This window comes from Cyrtonyx montezumae, unplaced genomic scaffold (assembly GCF_038088225.1).
Source record: "Cyrtonyx montezumae isolate F1298 unplaced genomic scaffold, pur_monq_1.0 scaffold_10, whole genome shotgun sequence".
In the NCBI taxonomy this organism is placed as follows: domain Eukaryota; kingdom Metazoa; phylum Chordata; class Aves; order Galliformes; family Odontophoridae; genus Cyrtonyx; species Cyrtonyx montezumae.
The window spans coordinates 7,648,936-7,671,403 of NW_027071826.1; the positions used below are offsets into that span (position 1 = coordinate 7,648,936).

At 44.8% G+C, this 22,468-nt stretch overlaps 1 protein-coding gene across 12 annotated transcripts in view; it reads right to left on the reverse strand.

Annotated features, from left to right (window-relative positions):
- CEP170B (centrosomal protein 170B) overlaps positions 1-22,468 on the reverse strand; it is a 54,610-nt gene that overhangs the window by 6,027 nt on the left and 26,115 nt on the right. Inside the window, exons 8-19 of one of the 12 annotated variants that reach the window (XM_065749263.1) lie at positions 21,898-21,999; positions 20,937-21,413; positions 18,744-18,806; positions 17,151-17,911; positions 15,000-15,188; positions 14,698-14,806; positions 11,476-13,242; positions 8,107-8,356; positions 5,280-5,439; positions 2,173-2,211; positions 1,462-1,605; positions 466-554 (exon numbers count right to left, since the gene is read on the reverse strand). In XM_065749263.1, coding sequence (XP_065605335.1) covers positions 466-554; positions 1,462-1,605; positions 2,173-2,211; positions 5,280-5,439; positions 8,107-8,356; positions 11,476-13,242; positions 14,698-14,806; positions 15,000-15,188; positions 17,151-17,911; positions 18,744-18,806; positions 20,937-21,413; positions 21,898-21,999 — 4,150 coding nt within the window. Of the gene's footprint in view, positions 1-465; positions 555-1,461; positions 1,606-2,172; positions 2,212-5,279; positions 5,440-8,106; positions 8,357-11,475; positions 13,243-14,697; positions 14,807-14,999; positions 15,189-17,150; positions 17,912-18,743; positions 18,807-20,936; positions 21,414-21,888; positions 22,000-22,468 lie in introns of all 12 variants that reach the window. The other 11 variants (XM_065749298.1, XM_065749255.1, XM_065749342.1 and 8 more) reach the window with 11 other exon arrangements.

Genomic DNA, 22,468 nt, shown 5'->3' on the forward strand with positions numbered 1-22,468 from the left:
TCACAAGATGTGGCAACAAAGGAGATTAGTGGATTAATGACAGGGCAAAGCTCCTTTCAGCTGATTTAGGGAAGGACTTTGGATTGTTTCTAACTGATGGATTCTGGAGCAACAAGAAGCTTTGTTGTTGCACAAGCCCTGGTGATCTACAGGCTTTCTGAGAGCCCTGGGAAGAAAGAGGATACAATCCACAAATAAGAATACTTTTTTTCTTTCCTCTCTTTCCACAGGCAACATTTCAAAGTTAATGCATCAGCAGGCATTACAAATCCAGCACTAAAATTCCAAAGGCCAAATGTCTGAGAAAAGATATGGCAAATAATCACATTACCTCTCCTTCACTACACACCCCATTCCCCACATCGATTCCCTGCACCTTGATATAAAGTCTTTCAAAAATTGCAATTTGTTATCTTGCACAAGCAGACTAACACCATTTCAGGCCAAGGACAAAAAGTTACTTACTTCATTTTTTCAGCTAGGTTTTCTGTATTTTCACGGATTGTGTGTGATAACTGGGACACCGGGTTCAGCATCAGGTTGTCAAAGATGACCTAAAATAAAATTGGATAAAGCAATTTTAGCAGAACTGACACGTTAAAAAAAAAAACTGGAAATTTTGAGAGTAAATGGTCTCCACTGAAGCATCTTTATCTACAGGGATGATATTCAAGGCTCAAGAGAGATTAAGATGACATACAGCTTTGTTGCAGCACTTGGGCAGAAAGAGTAACAGTAACCCATTCAGCCTTTTTTCTAGAACAGAGGAAGACAGAGCTGTTCAAAGACACACAACTGCTTTCTGTGAGACTCGAAGCTTCGCAGAAAGGTTCTCCCCCAAAACCAAGTGGGGAACCAAATGTGCATACACACAAACACACACAAAACAAAAAACAAACACCCACAAGCCAAAAGCTCCCACAAGCAGTCTCAATGAAACCTTCTAAAGTGATTTTTATCAGATTTCAAGCCACTCTCACGGTCACACATCCTGACATTTGGCCAGGCATGTCCTGATTCTGGCATGGCTGTTCCAAAGGCAGTTCTGGCCAGCACGCCCTCAACAGAAAAAGAAGGTGCCATTACTGCTTATGGAAGAGTATCCACATCACGACAACACTGACATTGCACATTTTGAAGTTTAGACATTTGTGGTTTTTCTTTCAAAGGGAAAGTGAAACAGCCAAAGCGGGCTCCGCCACTGAATTTCTCCTTATCAGTGATCCAGCCTCACATCTTAGTGAAGGAAATTTCCAGTTAGTATCAGCTTTAAAGGGTGATTTTCTGTTCCTTTTTCCTTCTATTCTCATTTTAATATTATTTCTCAAGAGCTCTCACTTGTTGATATAGAAGTGCATTTTTTTTCTTTCAGTTGCCACCTTTGGCAGCTTAGAAGAGCATATATGCATACTGCAAGTAATGTCATAAATAAGTTGGAAAGTAAAGAGAAAGTTGGCTTGCCTCCTCACGGTTTCGTGTCCTTGTTTTTTTGGATAGATCATCTTCTCTATTATCGTTCATATTTTGGTCAAAATTCTTCAGTTCCACTGATCCCGGAGGCACTTTCTGGTAGTTCAGACTTGCTTCTGGAATGTGCTGCACCAACTTGGAAATAATGAGTAATGAGTCATTAAAATTAGTAGGGAAGGAGGCACACAGGCACTCACTGCAGGTAATGCAGACTTTCAGGCAAGCCCCAGGGGAACACTGATTCATTCAAGTCTTGTTCAAACAAGTATGGGCTCCTAAGCACAACTCTAGACCCCAGTCCTGCAAACATCTACCCACTGGAGTCATCCTACAGAACTCAGTGAGGCTGTTCCACTTCATGCTTTTGAGACTTGAACAAGCAGTTGAAAAGAATACCTTCACCTTTTATGAATATAGGCTAAAGCTCAAAAAGGCCCTGTTTTCCCACATCCTTTGTTTTAATACATCAACGCAACATTAAAATGACACTAAACTTAATCAGAGACCATTTAGTAACACATGGAAGAGATGAAAAAGCAATACAAAACCCACTGATAATACAGACAATTGACACAAAGAACAGAAACAGCAAGACAGCTACACAAGTTTGGTAGGCTAACAGACAAAAAGAACTCTAACAGAAGATGAGGAAAGTAACAGCGACGAGACAGAAATACAAAAATAATGGGATGGAAAGTGCACCTGAGATGGATATGCCAGCCGAAAAGATCTACGAGCAATCTGTGTTAAAACAGAAACAAAGAGATCAATGCTGCTAAATGACTGTGACAGTATCATAGAACACGTCTCATTATCCTGGGGTGACGTTCCCAAAAGCACATTCCAGAGGACCAGCACTCAGCGCCCACCCCACCAGCATGCACTGAGGCCCACTGAGGCCCTGGGCATCGACCAGTTTTGCAGCTCCCACTTGTGGACAGTGCTGAGAGAAATCCAACAGCTGTCTGAGCACCAAGATTGGACTAAGCAGGAGGCTCCTTGGTTGGTGACAGCACTCTGCTTGTGAGGAAACCACCCAAGGTCCAGGCTCCCCAAACTCTATGCAGTAGCACTTGGGTTATACCCAGGCAGAAAGCATGAGACGTTATGTTACGGGTGCACAACAGCCAAAATGTTTAGCTAATACACTTCCTATTTTAAGCATCTTTTTGTGAAGTGCAGAATGAGTTAGGCTGGTTACAGCAGTGAAACAGCATCAGAAGGGAATGAGATATTCCTACAGTCTGGCAGGTCTCAACACAAGCAGGTAAAAACACTGTAGAGGGAGCATGTGCTTCATCATCAGCACTCAGGGGTCTTCACATGGGAGCTGGCCTGATCTGCTTTCTTTCTGTTCTGTCCCACAATCTTAGAAAGGTTTGGGTTGAAAGGGACCTCAAAGTTCATCTAGTTCCAACCCCTTGCCTTGGGCAAGTGTTGTCAACTACTAAATCTGGCACCAGCTCAGGCTGCCCAGGGCCCCATCCAATGCTTCCTTCAGCACCTCCAGGGACAGGGCATCCACAACTTCTGCACGTGTGCGAGTGTTTCTCCCCATCATAGCAATAGTCCCACCAAGCAAATTAAGGAATAGCTTATAAGAAACAAAAATAGGATCTTCAATTTTCGCCATACCAGTAACAACTTTAAAAAACACAACTGTGCAGGACTCTAACGTGAAGAAGTGGTGGTGCTTTGGGCTGATCCACTTGATTACCCTTGCAGCAGCTAAGCTTTCACCTGGGCTGCCCAGCTCTACAGAAAGCTGGGTCCCGTGACACACACACACACACACACATCCCCCAAGGCTTCAGTAGGCAGAAATCACAAAGGTTCCACTCTTGCTGAACACATCTTGGTTGATTTTGATTAATTCATAGCAGGATTCAGCTCAGTATTCCTGGAATCTAGATTACTGTGTACAGTACAGCTGACAGCTATGAAAACAAAGCCACCCTAAACATGCACTGGGGAGGTGAAAACCTCCTTGTCTAACATCCAAGCAAACACTGGACCTGAAGTGACAGAAGACTAAGAAAAAGGCTTGAATCTAAAGCTCTGTCTTAAGCTAATGGAACGCTCACAATCTAACTTTTAACCAAGCTCTGCAATAAAAACAGTGGTAAAAGCAATTTGTGTGAGGCTGAAAAATGTCACAGCACGCACAGGTCTAAAGTGAAGCTTCTGGTGAAGTACTAAACCCTCAGAAGTGACTCCAGTGTCAGCACTCCTGAGTTTTCCTCCCAGTTTCTTAGAGCTGGCGCAAGTATTTAGTAGTAGAAAATCAAGGGCTAGCAGAACACTGCAACAACATTGCAAAAGCTAGAGCTGTAGAGATGGGCACACAGCACACACCGCATATTCACATATTTTTTGTTACCAGCTGCTTGATATGACACTACTATCATTACTTGACTAGTATAGCAGTTCCTCCTCACTGTGTCCTTCCCTAGAATATCCAACATGAAGTTGTTCACAGTGCTTAGCACCACGTACCCCAATCTTCAGAGATTTCCTATCAGCTTCCCTACATTAAGCTAAAGTAATTATTTCAGCACCAATTCATCAGAACCCTTCAGAGGCAAATCTGGAAGGATGCCCACAGACCGTAGTCCAGTTCCAGAGATGTGATGTGTTATTTATTGAACTTCACATCAGTTTATATTGCTCTCATTCATAACACAACCCTGAAATGCACAGTTCAGGACCCCCAAGCTATTTGAGATTATTCAGTTCTTCCTCTCAGCACCAGAAAGCTGTGATGATTTAACCAGTTCCTGGCTATCACTAGCTTGGGCAGTTCCACTGATGCAGAGCACAGCTCTGCAAAGTCACATCATAAAGAAATCCTCAAGTAGCTTGCATCCCTGCAGTCCCAGCAAGGCCTCACTACGCACTGAAGCCCAGCATTTTGCACAGAGTAGAAGCACCCTCAGCTCCTGCACTCTGCAGGTATCACTGCTAACCCAGCAGCTGGGAACTACCCTCTGTGTATGTAGACTTAGGGCCACACCCTTCAGTGGCACCCTGCAAAGATCTGGGCACTGTGCTTCTGCGGAAGGAAATGGGTGCTGGTCATTAGCAATCCACAGCAAGTGTTTCATTTGCAAGTCAGAAGGTGGATTTGTCACTTTGGCTGCTCAAAAAGAACAACAGAAAAGGCAGTTTTGTAGATGTGGCATTTGCATAGAAACAAAGCAATGAAACTGTCTCAGAGACTGAACTTATTGTGAAATGTTTGTGTACTCTGGCTCAAAGCTCAACAACACCTAGGGACAAAACTCTCCCTGGGAAGGCCACAGCTGGCCAGGGTTTAACAGGAGCACAGCATTCCACACGTGATCCCACAGGAATCTCCCCAGACTTCTGCTCTGCACCTTCAGCAGGGTCACAGGGCCTCCAATTCCTCTCCCAGCAGGGTAACAAGTTTGGCCTCTGCTTTGAATCCTGTTTATCAGGCCTCTTAATTCTCACAACAAAGACAACAGAGGACCAGGAGGCCCATGTGAATACCAAATAAAAAAAAGAGTGAGTTTTTAAACCCACACTACTGGTAGGCAGAAGGGAATTGGGATTTATACAGCAGCAAAGGCAATCTTGCTTTAGCAGCTGGAGCCTCTAGGTGACTTTACAGAAGAATTTGAGCTGAGATCCTGAGCAGCTGCAGCAGTTAAGTCAAATTATGAAGCGGCCTCTATCCTCCCCACTGGTTAACCCCCTTCATCCTTGCCCACCCCACTGGCTGTTCACAGGTCCTGCACACTTGGTAAGCATTCAGAGGCCAAGATTTCTGCCCTTGTGGATCTTACCTCTTCTCTTGCTGATATGGTAGAAGCAGGAGTGTTGGGCACAGAGCTGAGGGAGGTGCTTGGTCCCGTCCCTGATGAACTCTGCGAGTCCCCATCTCCAGCAACATCATGAATCTCTCGAGCAAGGATGGCCACATCCTTCACCAAGGTCTGGCTCAGCCTGAAGCACAGCATGCAGCACAGCAGTTAGGACCCAGGATACAACAAGCCTCGCATTCATACAACACCAGTAGAGCAGCCACAAGAGATATTTTTTTACTGTCAGTCACAGAAAGTTTGCATGACTTATAACTTCTGCAGAGCTTTGGGTGCCTTGGCATAGTACTGAGAAACACTGTCTGCACACATGAGGAACAAAATAAATCCTCTCCTGTATCCAAGTTTCAGCACAGAGATTTGAAAAACAAACTCTAGTGACTACACATTAACAAAAAGTGTTGGAGATGATCCAAAAAGAAGCTCTACATTATTGTTTCCCACTCATTTCTTAATAAAACGGTCACTTTTTCTACTTGGGACTTTTGTTCTCCCCTTAAAAGGTCACAGAAGGAAAGTGGGACCAACAAAGCCATTCTATTCACAGCTTATTTCCATTCTTAAACAATTCAAGCAGAAAAAAAAAGTAAGGAAAACATTCCTCCATCATGCAAAATAACAGTAAGTTCTTCAGCTGTATGGAAATCACCCTAATACAACGTTCTACAACATGGCTAGAGCCCTGGAGAGAAAAACTTCATTCTTTATTGCATAAATAATAAAAACTTCACAGTGTATTTCCTTCTCCCTGGTGGTTTAAAAATCAAAACATGCCTCAGGATCTCCGAAAGGGATGAGGCATTACTAGGACTATGCAGGATGCACCTTAGAGCAATGTGATGGTCAGAAACCTCTAGCCCCTTGGCCAGGTGTGCACAGAGCACCCAGTGACTGCAGTGCTGTGCTCTGGATCTCGAACTAGTTTTTAAGACTCTGGACTGTTAAGGAGCACAGACTAGAAAAAGATGCTCAGATGCAAAGTAGCTGTTTGTAGTTATAAAAATAGTCCTTCGGCAAGCTAGCTTCAGCTGAGAGATGATTTCTCCTTTAATTGGAAAAAAGCAAGCAATGTAATAAAGCTGTCAGCCCAAAGGAACATTTCCTTGGAAAGAAAACGTGTAATTGAAGTAAGAAAAAGCAGTCTGATGTCTGCCTAAGGTACTCTGCCTGTGCTGGTTTTGTGCAGAGCTGTCACTGATCGCATCCATTCTGTGATTCGCTTTCTGTAAACAAGTGACATTTTCCCCTTTAACTCTCCCTGCCTCCTTTAAACCCCTCCCCGTTAATTGGGGGAGCTGCAGCGGAAATCAGAGCAGCAATTAGGAGGCAGACTGTGACCGAGTTCTGCAGTGTGCTGAGCCAGACGAGTCTGATGCAACTGCTTATTTATAGCTCCTGCAACCCGGAGCGCCCGCCCGCGTCAGGAACGCTGCTACGAGGGAAGAACACGTTTTGCACACACACACTCCTACAGCGCAGGTAGTGCAGCTTCTAACAGGCTGCCAGCAGTGCTCAGGAAAAGAAAAGCCTTTGGAGATCCATGGAGCATGTGCTTCATATCATGTGGAAATGCTGACCCAAAGCAGACAGGAGACAGCTTCCTTCGTCTAAAGTATTTCAGCTATGGCAACACAATGGAAGACCGGAATTTCTGGAAAGTTGGCACAGTGCGGTCGCATATTAGAGATGTCAAACCTCAAACACCACAGTTTAAAAAAAGCATCTATTTGCTTTGCTGCCCAAGTCCTCCAGGCAACCACAGGACCACCAGTACACAACGGCTCCAAATCCACAGACGTGAGGCTAAGCAACAACTCATTTAGATGCAGACAGATTTTCTTGTCTGGATTCAGTTATGCCAACCAACCAAAGAGGTTTCTGCCTTGCAGCGACTGCTTACTGCTCCCTCAGTGGCTTCAGGCAAAGCAGCTTCAACAGTTTACATATGTGGTCTCTGCTAAGCCATCTGCAGAGATTAGGGCAGTTCACATGAACTGGTCCATGCACACAGAGCACCTTCCAGCAGAAAGCAGTGATAAGCAGATAAAAGATACACATTTTGACATACTCAATACTCAAAGCTAAAAGAAGATACCTGTCCACAGCTCAAACAAGCAATAAGCCCAGACACAACCTTGATTCCCTGCACCTTAGCATTTTCCTGACAAAAAACAAAGAGCACTGACTAGCACAGGCTGTATACCTCGGTGAAGGTGACCTAAGGGATGGAACACCTCCCCATTGAGAGCAGCCTGACAGAGCTGGGACTGTGCAGCCTGGAGAAGAGCAGGCTCCAGGGAAAGCTGAGAGCAGTATCTAAAGGGGGACTGAAAGAAAAAAGGAGTCAGACTCTTCAGCGGGGATTGTTGTGAAAGGACAGGGGGAAATGGTTTCAAAATAAAAGAGGGGAGATTTAGATCGGATATAAGGAAAAAGTTTATTTTAACTTTTTATTTTTTTTTACAGTAAGGGTGGTGAGGCACTGGCACAGGTTGCCCAGACTGGTGGTAGATGAGACACCCAAGGTCAAGTTGGCTGGGGCTCTGAGCACCTGACTGAGCTGGAGGAACCCTTGTTTGGTGCAGGGGAAGCAGGACTAGATGGGCCTTAGATGTCTCTTTCAACACCAGTGATTCAATGATTCTATTCTATGGTAACATATTGATTCCCAGATATAAGAAAACAACCAGACTGAGTGCCGCTTCACACCTCCACACCTAGGTTTGAACACTAATGCAAACCCAGCCAACAGGAAGCACACGGCTTGCTGCCCGATGCCCCACCTCCTCACCTGGCTATTTCTGCTATCTCTGCTGTCTGTGCCATGAAGTTGTAGGGGTCGGGATGGTCATCAAAGTCTTCGTCGTCGTCTGTCTCTCTGCCGTTGTGTTTCTGCTTGCCCAGCCCAGAGCCGCGTATCCTCGGCGTCTGTGTGGCTGTTGAAGTATGGGAGCGTTTGTGTTTAGGAGAGCTGTGATTTGAGCCATATTCCTCCTCCGAAGTAGAAGTGTAATCTGAGCCCTGCGGTCTCCGCCTCGATGCTTATAAAAAATGAATTGGTTTCAGATCGAGGAAAGTGAAGAATCACTACAAAAGGGCACAAAGGTAACACAACACTAGCCCAAGAACGCAAAGGGAGGAGAGCTTCTGTGCAGGTTTTAGGACAAACAGCACACTCTCAGAGCTTAATGAAAAGTTGAGTGCTTTGATGGCTCCCACCCACTACACAAATTTGGAGGGGGAAAATTCTAATGCAGAAGCAAAATGACTGCTAACAGCTCTGATGTATTAAATCAGTACCACAGCCATGGTTCTCCATGCACAGAAGCTCTGTATGTAAGCAGCACACATTTCAGACTCCTCACAATCCCACAGAAATCATTCCTTTCAGAGCCCCATTTTCAAGCCTGTGGACACCTTACCAATTATGAGTACAAGCAAAAGAAGGGCTTTTTTTGAGTGAGGGAGAGATGTGATGTGTGGTTCTATTTGTCCACACCCCACATCAGTCTCCTGCCTTGCCATCCCTGTTAATGATACCCTACAAAAAGCGCCCACATGGGCAGGCAGGCAGGACTGGCTCCAAGCCCTGCAGCCAAGAGGAGCACACACTTGTCCCAGCCAGTTCTGAGAAGACCCAGGTCCTCACTGCATGGCAAATGTCGAGGTGCCCAGCAGTAAACTCCTTAACTTGAAGATGGGGCTCCCAGAGTTCCCCTATCTCACTGGACTCCCCACAGATAGTGCTTCATTCCCTTCTGTCTTTCCCTGGAGAATGAAGGCCCACCAGACAAAGGCAACCAGGTTATTTAAAACTACAACACCTAAAAGCTTCACTGTGTTACCAAGATCATCATAATGCTAAACCTTTGAAAGTGAATGAAGCCAGCATCATTAATCATGCAAACAAAAATAATGAATATAGCACAGAAGATGGAGATAGAAACCACAGACTGTTACCACACAGAGGAAAAAACATGTTCCTAGACACTGTTATCTCAGCTACTGAAAGGTCTTGATTTGGGATTAAAAATATATGTATATTGAGAAAAATAAATCAGCTCTTTTTCCACCAGAAAAAAGGTATTTAAAATAATAACAACAATAATTAAAAAAAAAAAAGAATCAAGAGGTCATCCCGTCACTGAACAAGGATTTCAAAATTAAGGGCCTAATTTTCCAACCCTGTACACCAAGGGAAAAATCAGAATCAAGTCCCCTAGTACCATTCAAATTACCCTGAGCAAATAAACCAGGTACAGAGAGGAGCAGGGGTGGACTGATCCTTCTTCTCTTTCCAAACTGGTAAATTATGTCATTAGCTGTGCTTTTCACACAGTTACCTTGGACTGCCTGACAAGTTACTGATCTTGTCCCCACACCACATATTTCATTCTGTTCCTCCAGTGGCAAGATTAACTTTCTCCCAGTGGGACAGCTGGAAACCACTGGGCAGCTAAATGTTTTAAGAAACCTTCAATCAATCATCCACATTTGCCTCCTCACTCCTAAGGCCTGAAACTCAGTATTTTCAAAGGTTATTGTGTCATGCTCAAAAACCTCCTGATAGAACAGTGCAGTGTTTTGTTTTTGTCCCAGAAACTGTGCCGAGTGTTCATTCACAGTGTCTGTAACATTAGTGCAGGAACATGCATCACACACCCGCTACAGCACTACAAAGCATGAGGAAGTCTACTTAGAGCTTGTGCAAGGTCCACAATCCTATCAAGGAATTAGGAGGTTAGTATTTTAAGAGCAACTAATTCAAAGAAAAGATTAGCGTCATCTGCTGCAACTATGCCCAAGGTGTTAGCATGCTGCTACAAAGCTCCAGAAATCAAAAACCAATTCATTTAAAAAACAAGAACTGGCCAGCTCTTATCATTTTTCTCCAAATGATTTGAAGTCTGTGGTCCAAAGGCAGGGAGATGTGAAGAGTACCTCCTGTTTGGAAAACTTGGACCACGTCATCTTGATTTGAATTTGTTACTGATTAACACAAAGTCAACAGTAGAATAATCTCAGAATAGGCCAAGGGGAAGACTGTACATACTCTTCGCTTACTCACGTTCTGATTTACATGCATATACAAACATGTAAAAAAATCATTAAAAGGAAGCTGAATGTGCTGAAACAATTCAAAATCAAAACAAGCAGCAAATAACATTTTTAGCATGCAGTAAAAACAAGCAGTGCAAGAAGTATCCTTATTTCAACTGCATGAAAGGACAAAACCTGTACTCTGAAGAACCTTTATAAAAACACACATCTGTTCCCAATAGCACTCAGCAGACCTGAGAGCCTCAACCAGAGGGGTTCCTCCTGACCCTTCAACCCCTCCCCCCATTCATTCCTAAAAACCTGAGCACATCTGCTTCATCACATTCACAGCAGATCAAGAAGTCTGGGCACAGACCAGGGCTTAGACCAAAGGTGTAAGCAGTATCTGGGACAGTTTCCAATTGCCAATTACCATGCCAGAGCTGTCTTCCACGTTGTCCCCTCCCACCTCTTAATTAAAGGCTGATTTAAATATGATGAATGTTGATACTGTGAGACTCTGTTAACACTGCTGAGCGCACAGATAGAGGGCAAGAGAGCCTCCAGACCTCATCCTCGTGGGTATCAGCTGTGCATCTTTCTCACCCATGAAAGTCTCAGCAGAGGGAATCTCTCGGAGCAATCAAACTGAAGCGTCCAGTTCCACATTTACCTTTACAGGAAGCACATGGTACAGCCTTCAAAACCCAGGGATGTTTATTTGTTTTGCTGTTTCAGATGCCTTCAAATCTGCTACCTTGGACATTAACTGTCACCAACATTACAAGCACTCTTGGAGCAAATTTCAAATCTTAGAAAAGCAGAACTGATTTGCAAAGGCATTAAATTCTATCTTTTTCAACAAAAAAAAGGCTAATATTCTCCTGCTATATGGCAGCTGGTTGCTCAAGAAACAAAGTCAAGGGGAAAAAAGAAAAAACCCAAACAGCTATGTGCAATATCCTCACAGACAACACCCCGTTAACACCCTCCCAGGGTACAAGAGGGGCTATGTTGCCTCCAAAGCCCTTCACCCAGGGGGCATCACAAACACCACACTGTCCGGCCTATAAACCTGAAAGAGGGCAACACAGAAGTAACACGAAGCAGGAGCACTTACTGGATGTGGAGGAGTACTTGACACTGCTCGAGCGGGTCCTGCTGAACGGCTGCTTGGCAGAGGCAGCAGCTGCAGTTTTCCTCGCTGCTGCTCGGATCTCTGACACAGTCGCCTTCCGGTAGGACTCCACACTGCGGCCCGAAAACCCCGTCCTCGCCTGCGCTGTCTCAGAGTCACTGGGCACTGTAAAGGAACCTGCCCGCTTCCTCGGCATGGCGAGGATGTCAAGCCGGGACAGCTTTTTTGTCTCTGTGGACTGCTTGGAGCCTGGAGCAGCAGCTTCAGGGTTGGAGGCCGTTTTCTCAGTATCAACACACTCGTTGTCTGAAGCATCTCCCAGCCGGGCACGACGTAGCTTTGAGGCCCTCGTGGGCCGCGGGGTGGATAAGCTGTTGGAGCGGGTGAGAACTTGTTGGATCTTCTGCACGTTCGCCGTCACTTTGCTGTGATCCTCCTTGGCAGCCTGAGTAAAAGGTTTCCTTCTAGGAGCGGGCCGGGGCACCGAGTGCTCGTGGTCAGACACCACAGCATCAGGGACTTGTAAATAGGGCAGGCTCGAGCTCCTCTCGTCATCTGTGAAGTCGAGTGACCCCTGAGTCCCAGCACTCCGCTTCATCTGGAAGCGTTTGGTGGCCTCCACACACCTTGGGGCCTCCGGCACGTTGGCCTTCCGCTTCTCTGTCAGCCTGTCCCGTGCACTGGGCTGCCCACACTGGTCCTGGATGGACGGTGAGGACGAAGATTTCTCCTTCTGCAAGCTCGCAACCGCTTTGCGCTTCGGGGCACTCGTGGGGACGTTTTTGCCACTCACCAAACTGACCGTGCTGGCTGTGTCCACGTCTGAGTCACCAGACAAGGAGTCCTCCAGCTGACCAGCAGTTTCCGAGGGCTCCAGCTTTTGGCTTTGACTGAGCAATTTGGCCTCCAGTGCAGCCAAGGCAGTTTCAGTGTCCTTAAGGAGAAGATGAGTGTCCTGACCGAAGTCCATACGGGTTGAACGAACGGCCTCTAAGTCTTTAAGCAGAGGGTGACTTGAAATATGTGGAAGTTTGTTTTGAGGAACAGCGCTGCTTGATTTATCTTTGGTAAAACTTTCCTGCCTCACAAAAGATATTTCCTTTCCTGCCATGTTTTCCTGATCGTGAGGGCTCTGATGAACGGAAATAACCATTTTTCCTGCTGCGTTAATGTAAGCACTGACATCTTTGCCCAGTGGTTTTCCAGGAACGGGCGTGCCAGTAGACTTGAAGGCGAATTCCTGATCCTTCCCATCTTTGTCAGCTCGAGCATGGGCCATGCTTAGAGAGAGCTTGGAGGGAACCCCCATGTCACTGCTGTCATCACCAATGTAGAACGAAGTAGAAACTGTCTCGCTCACAGCTCTCACATTTGCAACCCGGGAGGCTCCTGGCTGCCGGCTCTCTGGTTTTGTGTCTTCCACCGTCTGCTCTAGCATTTTATTGTTTTCTTTATACTTTCTGCCTTTTTCTGAGCTGAAGCCATCATCAGATCTGCTGGCATCACTGAGGCTATCTGGATCTAAGTCTTCCTGAATGAAGAGGCGACTGCTGTGATCACTGTAGGCTTCCACACAGTGGTCCTTCACGATGGTTCTCTTCGTAACTTCGGAATAGGACTCCTGACAGACCAGGACTGTGGGCGTGGGGCTCTCTGATTTATCGCTTGGTGGCAGCTGAGGAAGAAGACGCCTTGTTCTCAATGGCACAGCATTTTCTGGTTCTCCAGATTTTGGGGCTATACCACTTTCTGTAGGGAGTTAAATGGACACAAGTCAACTGTTGTACAATTTATTTATTTTTTCTTTCTTTCAACTAAGAGTTTGATCCTGTAAAGTGCAAGGCCATGAAAACATTTCACAAGTTGTGCTCAGAACTAAGGCTGTACAAAGCAAACACCAACAGGGCCAGGCTTCTGCTCAGTCCCTGCATGTTTATCAATAAAAGGTAAAGGCACACTTAACTCCTTCACTGGATCAGACTGCTTAACACCTTTCCCTCTCAGTCTGAAGTCCTACCTGGCTATTTTCCTGTCATCTACCTCTCAGTACAACCACATACGTTTAGAGGCCACCCTACGAGCATGCTGGTACCAACCTACCATAAGATCAGGCCACAGGAAGGACGGGAAATGCTATCAGCCAAAACAGCAGTGTTTTAAGTGCCATTTCACACAGTGTAGCCCATAAGACTAAATAGATAGTGTTTTTCCAAAAGAACACATATGATCATATCTCACAGCAAAATCTCAGAAGAAAGATGCTAATAACAAAGAAACTCTGAATTAGAACCCACTGCTCCAGCACGGGTGCCCTTGTCAGCATGAAAGAGCTTCACAGAAAGGACTCATTTCTCCTATGCTGGTCAGAAATTCCTATCTTATACTGCTTTTAAATACCTGGATAACTGGTTAGATAGCTATGGTGATACTGCAAATGCTCTGGGAGTCAGGTTCTCATATGGGGTGAAAACAGTGGCAGTAGCCTCCAAAACAAAGGCTCCTTCTAAGCTTTACTCAGTCTGTCTGTAGCTGTTGATGACATAAAGGTAACAACAAATCTTTCCAACAAAAAATAAAAAAATAAAGGTGAAAGCATTTATAGAAACCAACAAAGCTCTGTCCTTCTTTTCTCACACATCAACAGGAGCTAGGGATTTGCAAGCTGCCTTCCCAGCTGCAATGAGAACCTGATCTCCTCCCATTTACCTTCCTCTGTCCATTCCCAGAGTTTTCTATGTTTATCTCCACATTGCAAAGCTGCTGTTTGACAAAGCCCAGAACTGCCAACAATTCTCAGCATAGCATAGCCAAACATGGGAGAAACACACCCAAAAAAGTACCAGTCAGAATTTATGCTCCAGGACAGCTTGCAAAGGCTTTTTTACTGGCATCATAAGGCAGTCTAAAGAATCACTCAGTGCTAATTAACACCCAAGGCCCTTAGAAACTTTCTGTTTCCCACGTGCCTTTTAGCCATGTCAAATATTACACCTAAGAACTTCTTGGATGATTCTGAAATGCAAACCAGAAGTGCTTTCTATCTTCGCTCCACAGGGAACAATTCAGTACGTCCTTCCCGCCCTCAAATACAACAGATAAAACAGAAAATAAGCCACAGCCAGACACACAGAAACCCACAATTCCTGCTTTCCTTATCGCCCTGATTTAGACTCAGCCACCTTCTAGCATCAGGATGAAACTTACCAGTAGCTCCATCAGCCTGTCCTGAGACAGATCCAGAGTCAGAGTAGCTGTCAGCAAGACTCGCCCACCTTGACACCCACTTCTGACTTCCTTGAGATGCTGCAGACATCTACAACAAGGGGGTGGGGAGGATGTGGTGTCAGAAAGACGGTCTGTAAAACAAATCTTAGCCACACAACCTCTCCTCTTCTAGGCACATCACCCAGTCTGCCCAAAACAGAAACCCATTCAAGCAGCACCTTTCCATCCAACCAGAAAATTGATCTCCACCAAACCACCAGATCCACCTGGACTGCCCGTACCTGCACATCAGCCTGAGACCCACTCACAGCTTTTGAGGCAAATGCCTGGAGCAAGGGTGACTTCTGACAGGTGCCGTTTTCACTGATTAAATGCTGATGAGAACCAGAGTCATCTTTTTCACCTTTTATTACAGGTCGAAAAGCTGATGATATTCTGGAAAATTCGGGTGACTCAAGAACACCAAAAACCTGAAAATATATTTGCATAGGCAAGATTAAAAACAGAAAACCCAAATTTAAACCCACAAAGCATTATTCACACACAAACCATAATCCCAAAAGGCCAGAAATGCTTGCCAATCCTTCCATACAAATTGAGAAAATGACTTTCTTCTCTACTCCCTAATTTTAAATACACATATTCATAGAATCCCACTCACACCCACATTTTCTCTCATCCTCATTGTTTTGGTGCACTGCACTCAACAGTAGTAGCTTTCACTGATGGAGTCCCTTTTCAGCCCTGAGAAATTTAGGATGAGTGTCAGGAAAGCTATTTATCATCTAATTCATGGAGAATCAGAAAAAAAAAAAAAAGAGGAAAGCTCTATTCCCAGAGTGTTTCACAGACTGCAGCAGAGATTGGGGTGAGAAAAAGCAGCCTTGCACAGCTGTATAGGGACCCGGGAACGGATGTACTGCTGAGTAAAGCTAGGTGTTCAGACTCCCTATGGAGATAAACAGGCTTTCCTAGGTGGGTAAGCAAGATCTATGCCTCAGAAAGGCCTGTTTCTCTCTTCTGACTATAATTTCAGAGGAAGATGCTACCATTGAGGGTACCTAGGTTTGGGAAGGGATGGCCTAAAATTCTTCACTCTCGCTCATGTTTAAAAAATAAAAAAGTATGTGTGAATCACCCCAGAATCTCAGCAAATCCAAAATCCTGATCATCTTTCTTCCTGGACAGAAATACAGAGTTATTTAATGAGTTATTTCCCAAACAGCAGACCTATGTCTATGTCAGTCACGAGCAAGGTCTGGCCAGCTTGCCCTCCCAAGGCACAAGTCTGTCAAGCTACTATCCAGAAATAATTCTGTTTTTGTGGTACTTTCCTTGTGATTCCATTTCAAAGCAGTTAACCATCACATCAGAGTTAGGGCCTTGCTGTGACTGAAACAACCTGCCCCAAAGACTTCCAATCACATTTCAAACAAGATGTAAAGAGCAAGCATAATAAACAAATGAGGGAAGCCAGATCTAGGCTCACGGAACATTATACAAAGTTCTAAACCCAGGTTTCAGGCTCCCTTTAAGCCTTAACTCCATCCTCCTGCCCACGCTTCACCAAATCTTCACAGCAACTTGCCAGTTTTGTTTTCATATTAGACCACAGATGAAAGTTAAATCTGAACATCAGCCAAGCTTTGGCTTGCCCTGGGGTTGTTTAGTTGGGTGGGTTTTATTAAGCCTCACCCTCATTTATTTTTTTAAGGCTACCATCCACCTTGCACAATCTAAACAAGGATAAATCCATGTAGGATTGCCTCTGCCCTAGACCACACCCTTTGCTACCTCAACTAGCTGTCACTTGCCCTGACAGCAAGCACTATTTTCCTAACGAAGCCAAGCTAAACACAATCACCTACCACCAAGGCTTGTGAATTACAAAGACAATCAGACTGTGGCCTGCATTTCCTCTGGCCTACAGGTTGCAGCAACAGCAATAAGGTGCAGCTCCTGTGCTTGTAACAGTGGGCAAGAGGTGATACAAGGCCAAGAAAGAGATTCGTGAGAGTCCTCGAGAGCAAAGCTACTCCCAGCCAAGCACTCAGCAGGATCAGTCTGATCTCCATTCTGCTGGTGCCTTTCCCTCTAAACATATGGTGAGCCCACCTGCAGTTCAGCACCCAAATCTCATTTTGAAAGCAAGATAGCTCATTGCTGAGGGCTTACTTTGCTCTCTTGCAGCTGGTGGATTTTTTGTTTGTTTGCAATATTTAGTTTTGTTTTACTTTTTATGAGCAGCCTCACAGTTCACTGACACCAATCCTTAACACAGGTCATCCAAGGTAATTTCCCACTCCTATTATAAAGCCCCTCTGCACCCAAGTAATAAAGGGAGCAACTGCTAATGAAGCCGGACCTGTCAGCAACAGCTGCAGAAGTCCAAGCCTTCAGCTTGCAAGCCAAGCACAGAAAAGCAACTTTACCTGATCAATCATTTTTCGTGCTTCCTCCACCTCTTTATCCTGTGACTCTGTCTCAATGGTGTACGTGCCAGTCTCACTCACACTGTCTTCCTCATCATTCCTCCTGCCCTGGGCAGCCTTTAGCTCAGGAGATGGAGCAGATGGAGGCTCTGGCTCTGAAGATATAACCACACGGGGGGCTGCTGGCACAGGCTGAGGTGCTGGTTTCTCAAAGTTTGCCTTCCCAGACTGGTTTGCCTCCCGCAGGTACTCAGCCACAAAATCCTGAGCCAGTTTGGACTTCCTCCCAACACTGCCATAGGCTCTGACTGACGGTCTGGAGGCAGAGGATGAAGAGTTGATTCGCTCCTCTGTCTTCTCTCTCTTGAAGGAGTTAGCTCTTTGGGTCCCAGAAGAGCTGTTGGTGGCTTTGCCCGCCTGTGACCCAGCATGGGACGGTGGCACCACGCTGCCCTGCTTCTCTGCTGGCACCGCATTCTTGCGCTTCTCAACCTTGGTCTTGAGCCCAGGATCGGTGTCACTCTGAGAAGAATGAGCACTGTGTGTGAAGGACTGCGAGCGCTTCTTCCTCGGCGTGTCCTCGAAGAACTCGATGACGAACGCCTGCTTGTTGTGCAGCATCTCGTGGGGATCGCGCCTCATCTGGCGCTGCAGCTTGGCCTGCTCCGTCACCCGCTCTCCACCTGTCACTGGCTCCTTCTCCGCCTTGGGTGCCACAGGGTCTTCCGAGTCGCTCTGCGTCCCGTCCTCGTGCCGATTGCCTGGGAACAAGTTTGAGTATTTGACTTTCATGCTCTCAGACTCTGACCCAGTCATTACCTTCCGATTTCAGTCAAAAAGAAAAAAATCCTACAGAAATAACTCCAGACACCTACTGTGCTACAGGCATTTTTCTTTCTTGAAGGAATACAGAGAAGGCAGCTGTCTCCCAATCAACTTCTCACTGGTTGGCTATCCAGACTTTGCAAAATAATGCAAGAAGCCATTGTAACAACAAGGGAGTTTGATTTTGTAAAGCAGATTGTTTTAGAGTCCTCACGCGTTGTTTCTTTTCTTTATGCCATTTAAATAAAAGCAATGATGTTATTTTACAGTTCTGCCCACAGCTACTGCAGAACAAAATGAGGTGATCTTGAACAATTTGTCATAGAGCAGAAGTCTCTATAGAATCAGTAAATAAACCCTAGGCACTGCATCCCACAGAACCAAACCCCAGTGATGACGAAGCCACCAGATCAGTGTGTTGTGAGCGCATGCACTGCTGAGCACCCGCAGCACCCCTTCCTACAGGGAGGAATGGAACAGCAGCTAATGGAAAAGGAGGCGTGCAGCATTCTTCACTTTTCCTAAAGACTTAAGGATCACACCACGACACCCCAGAAGTCACACCATCCAATCACCAGCCAAGCAAATATTAAACCCTTAAGAGTTCTAAGCTTAAAGTAAGCTTTTATACTTTTTCTGTGTGTTGCTAACAACCATCTTTACAACCTTCCCTTCGTACCAGGGATGCTCTGCACCTCAGCACCTTAGTTCAGGACCCTCAGAGAGTAAGTTAAAGTAAAACAAACCAAAAGAAGACCAAACACAAACCTGTTTTTGGAGAAGGAAACGGGTGTGAAGGCACACAACTTGATTCAGTCAACGACCGGGAACCTGTCATCGGGAGAATGGGGAAAGAGGTCTCTGCGCTCTAGACTGTAACATGCAGCAAGATACACTGGCTAAAATACCACGTGTTTGAAAGGAAAACTGCTCAAACCTACTTTGCAAGTTCCCCAGGCACAGGATGGAGACCTTATATTATCTCAAATTAACTGTGAAAGATTAGAATTTAATACAAGAACCATTCAACCCAGGAGTCAGTCCTCTGAGGAGTTCCCTAACACCTTCCTAAAGAAAGCCAGCAGACTTTGCCTTGAGGACTGATAAGCTTCATCTTTGGAAGGGAAAGTTCCTAAATTAAAGGGTCTTGGCTAAACACCCTGCTGAATGCAAAACTGTGAGGATGCAAGTGAAAACACCCACTGTGTCTACAGACTCCCCAGCAGAACACCATGCACGTGCCCTCAAACCTCAACTCCCTACTCTCAATATCAGGCTTTACATACATCACATTGATAATAAGTGGAACAAATGCTACCAAAGAACCCCAATGGTGGCTGCCTCCAATCCTAAAGACACAAACCTGGTAGGCAGCCAGCTGTAGCCTCCTAGGCATCTTCAAAATTAGACCCACAAGAAGAACATGCTACACAACTATCGCAGATTAATGACAGGCTGTCCTCTGCCAAAACAGAGGTAGATAAAACTCCTCAGGCCACCAACACTGCATTTTTTAATCAAATGTCCAAACAGTTGATTTTTTGAAATGCAAATTATGCATTAAGTTACCTAAGCTTCCTTCCAAGCCTTATGGACTGTAAAGAGGAAAGTGCAGCCAGACTGGTACCCTCCCCGTGCATTGCTCAGGACAGCCCTAAGAGCTGCCTAACTCTGGTTTCCCCAGAGAGAAGAAAGTAGAGTGACAGGAGCACATCTGAACCCCTGACAGACTTCAGCAAGTCAACAAACAAACAAAACTTTCTATCAGTCAAGACAACACTAAAAGCTCACACAGGCCACTTCAACATTGTCCTGTATCAGAAAACAAACAATGACAGCAAAAAAGTTCAATTCCCAAGTCATGCCAAATCACATCTGGATACTTGAGACCTTCTTGACCACACAAGCTTCTAGAAAACTGTACAGCAGAGCAATAAGTTGGAAGCTTAATAGATTAAATTCTTCCTATTAAAGGCAGCAATTTTCCATTAACTTAGCAAACATTCCTTTGAGGGAAAACATGACTGTTCTCTTTAAAAGGACATCTAGCAAAGGTAGGACTTGTAACTTCCAATATGGCTTCTGCAGTCCAAGTCTGCAGATCATAGTAATGCACTTGGCAAGGCTGGAAAAGCTGAACACAAAGGCAGTAAGAGTGCAGCAAACCATGGTCTTTTCTTCACTGTTCTGTGCACGACCCAAGAGAATTATCCAAGCAAACTCAGATCTTGCCAAATACATTCAGAGTCACCTGAGAACCATGCAACTCCCACCAGAGTTGGGACAGCACAAAGATCTGGGTTCAAAACTACATCTGAAAATCTCCAAAGAGTTCCACGTAGTACTACAGTTAACAGGACATAGGTCCACAAAATTTGGCATTTTTAACAAAGCAGGGTTTCAGAGAAGTTCTAGTTTAAGAGAAGAGACCTTCTTCCACAAACACAATTTCCTTCACTGGTGATCATACATATCTCAGGTCTGTTACCAATCTCTATGTCAAGACCAAGTAGCTCTGCTAATTGCACAGTAATTGCAGGATAAAGCACACTCAGAATCTTCAGCTACAAAGAAAAGTCAGTCTTTCAGCTAGGAGAAGAAAACTGACTGCAATACCTGCATTCATGAGCCTGCTTGACCACGTGGACAGGACTATGAATACTTAGAAACAAAATCATTTTCGAAATCACTGCTACAACCAAGATGGGAATAGACACGTGGAAGAATCAGGTAAGGGTCCCCAGGCCAGCATCACACATTACTACAGGACTGGGTGAAGAGCCTAATACCTGGGTTCAAATCATTAACAGTCATAAAAGAAATATTTTTCATTGCTCATAGTTGGAGCAGAAATAAACAAGTGCAGTTCTCCTCAACAGGAGGAGGATTTTCCCCCCTTTAGTGTGTTGCATTTGCACAGTTAGCAGAGAATACTGTCCACAAAACAAGACATTCACTCACCTTTAAGTGTCCTCACGTGAACTGGCAGGTCACTTTTGGTGCTGTATACATCGTCCCCTGGAGACTGACGCCTAATTAAGCTTGGGTCATTCTGGACAAGCCAGTCAGCCACCTTGCTCTCTGCTGACATCACCTCTCCGTGAGCTGGTTCCTTACTATAAGGTCTTCTCTGTCGGAGCGAAAATTTAGTTACGTGATCTTTTATCTTTATTTTACCAGGGGTTCCATCATCAAATTCAATAGTGAAAGAGGCATGGCTTTGCACAACTGGGGCTACTGTGGCATCAATATCCTTTGTTGGGATCTCATGGACCTGTGTTTCTGGAGATTTTGATGGCTGCTGAAATTCTTTAGTTGGGATCTCAAAGTAACTTGGTTCCCTCCGGAAGGCAAATACAGACTGTTCTTGGGGATCTCTATAGGCAGAAATATTACCATTCAGTTCCTCTTCGTGTTGGGTCATCTCTTTTGATCTTTCTACAAAAGGAAAAAAAATAAATAAACATTATCTGAAGTACCTAAATGAACCAAAGAAAAAAATACCAGTTCTGTTTTGTACTCTGGCCTCTTCACTGAAATAGGTGATTTCCAATGACCAGTATTTCTCATACTCACTTTGCCCTTACTCCCACTGTTCTTCGAAGAGCTGAGTACATGTGTGTAGGCATACACTTGTATGTTTTGGCAGAACCTATGTGGCTGGTGGCATTTTAAGATTTTTTGCATACCTTTTTTCTCATACATACTGAATTAGTCCACAGTTGTTTTTAACCTTCATTTATTGCACTGGAAGCATTTTAATTTCCCCTTATCCTGGCTAGCAATCTACACATAGCAATGTGCAAATAAAGTACAAAAAAAAAAGCCTTAAAGCAGGATGACTTCACGTAAGATAAGAAATATGCAGAAATTTTGTGACCTTCCACCCTCATTCTTTTCCCCACAAAATTACCTTTATTACCTGAGTAATGTTCTTCTTGCCTTTGGTCCTCCTTGTTGTTTGCATCATCTTCCCCCCACCAGGAGGGCTGCCCATAAAGAGGGGTGCGGTAACTATTGGTCTCTAGGATTAAGATAAATATTTTCTGTGTCAGAGATTCGCAGAAGTCAATCACATGACAAAAGGGGAAAAAATAACAGGATCAGATGAGATCACATACCTGTTACATAGCAGTTATTACAACAGCAAATTATACATAATAATGAGTGTGTTCAGGTTTTTTTCCTTTCCTTTTTCACATTCAGCCAGAAGAGGCTGACTCCAGCTCCCTTCACTCTTTAATAGCTGTGTTTCCCAAATACTGACTTTTCTCCTTCTCCAGACTCATTATTCACAGAAGTGGAAGACTTTCAGCAGGACAGACTACAAAATGCCAACCACAAACTCATTTGCAATTCAGGTGAAAATCAGACTTTCATCCTGACCTTAATTGGGAAGACTTAAGCCATGCCCTTTTTTGCTCCACCACAGATTGGGCTGCTGTCAGGCCAGGAATTTTTCCAGCTATTCACTCCTCCCACTCTACATGACA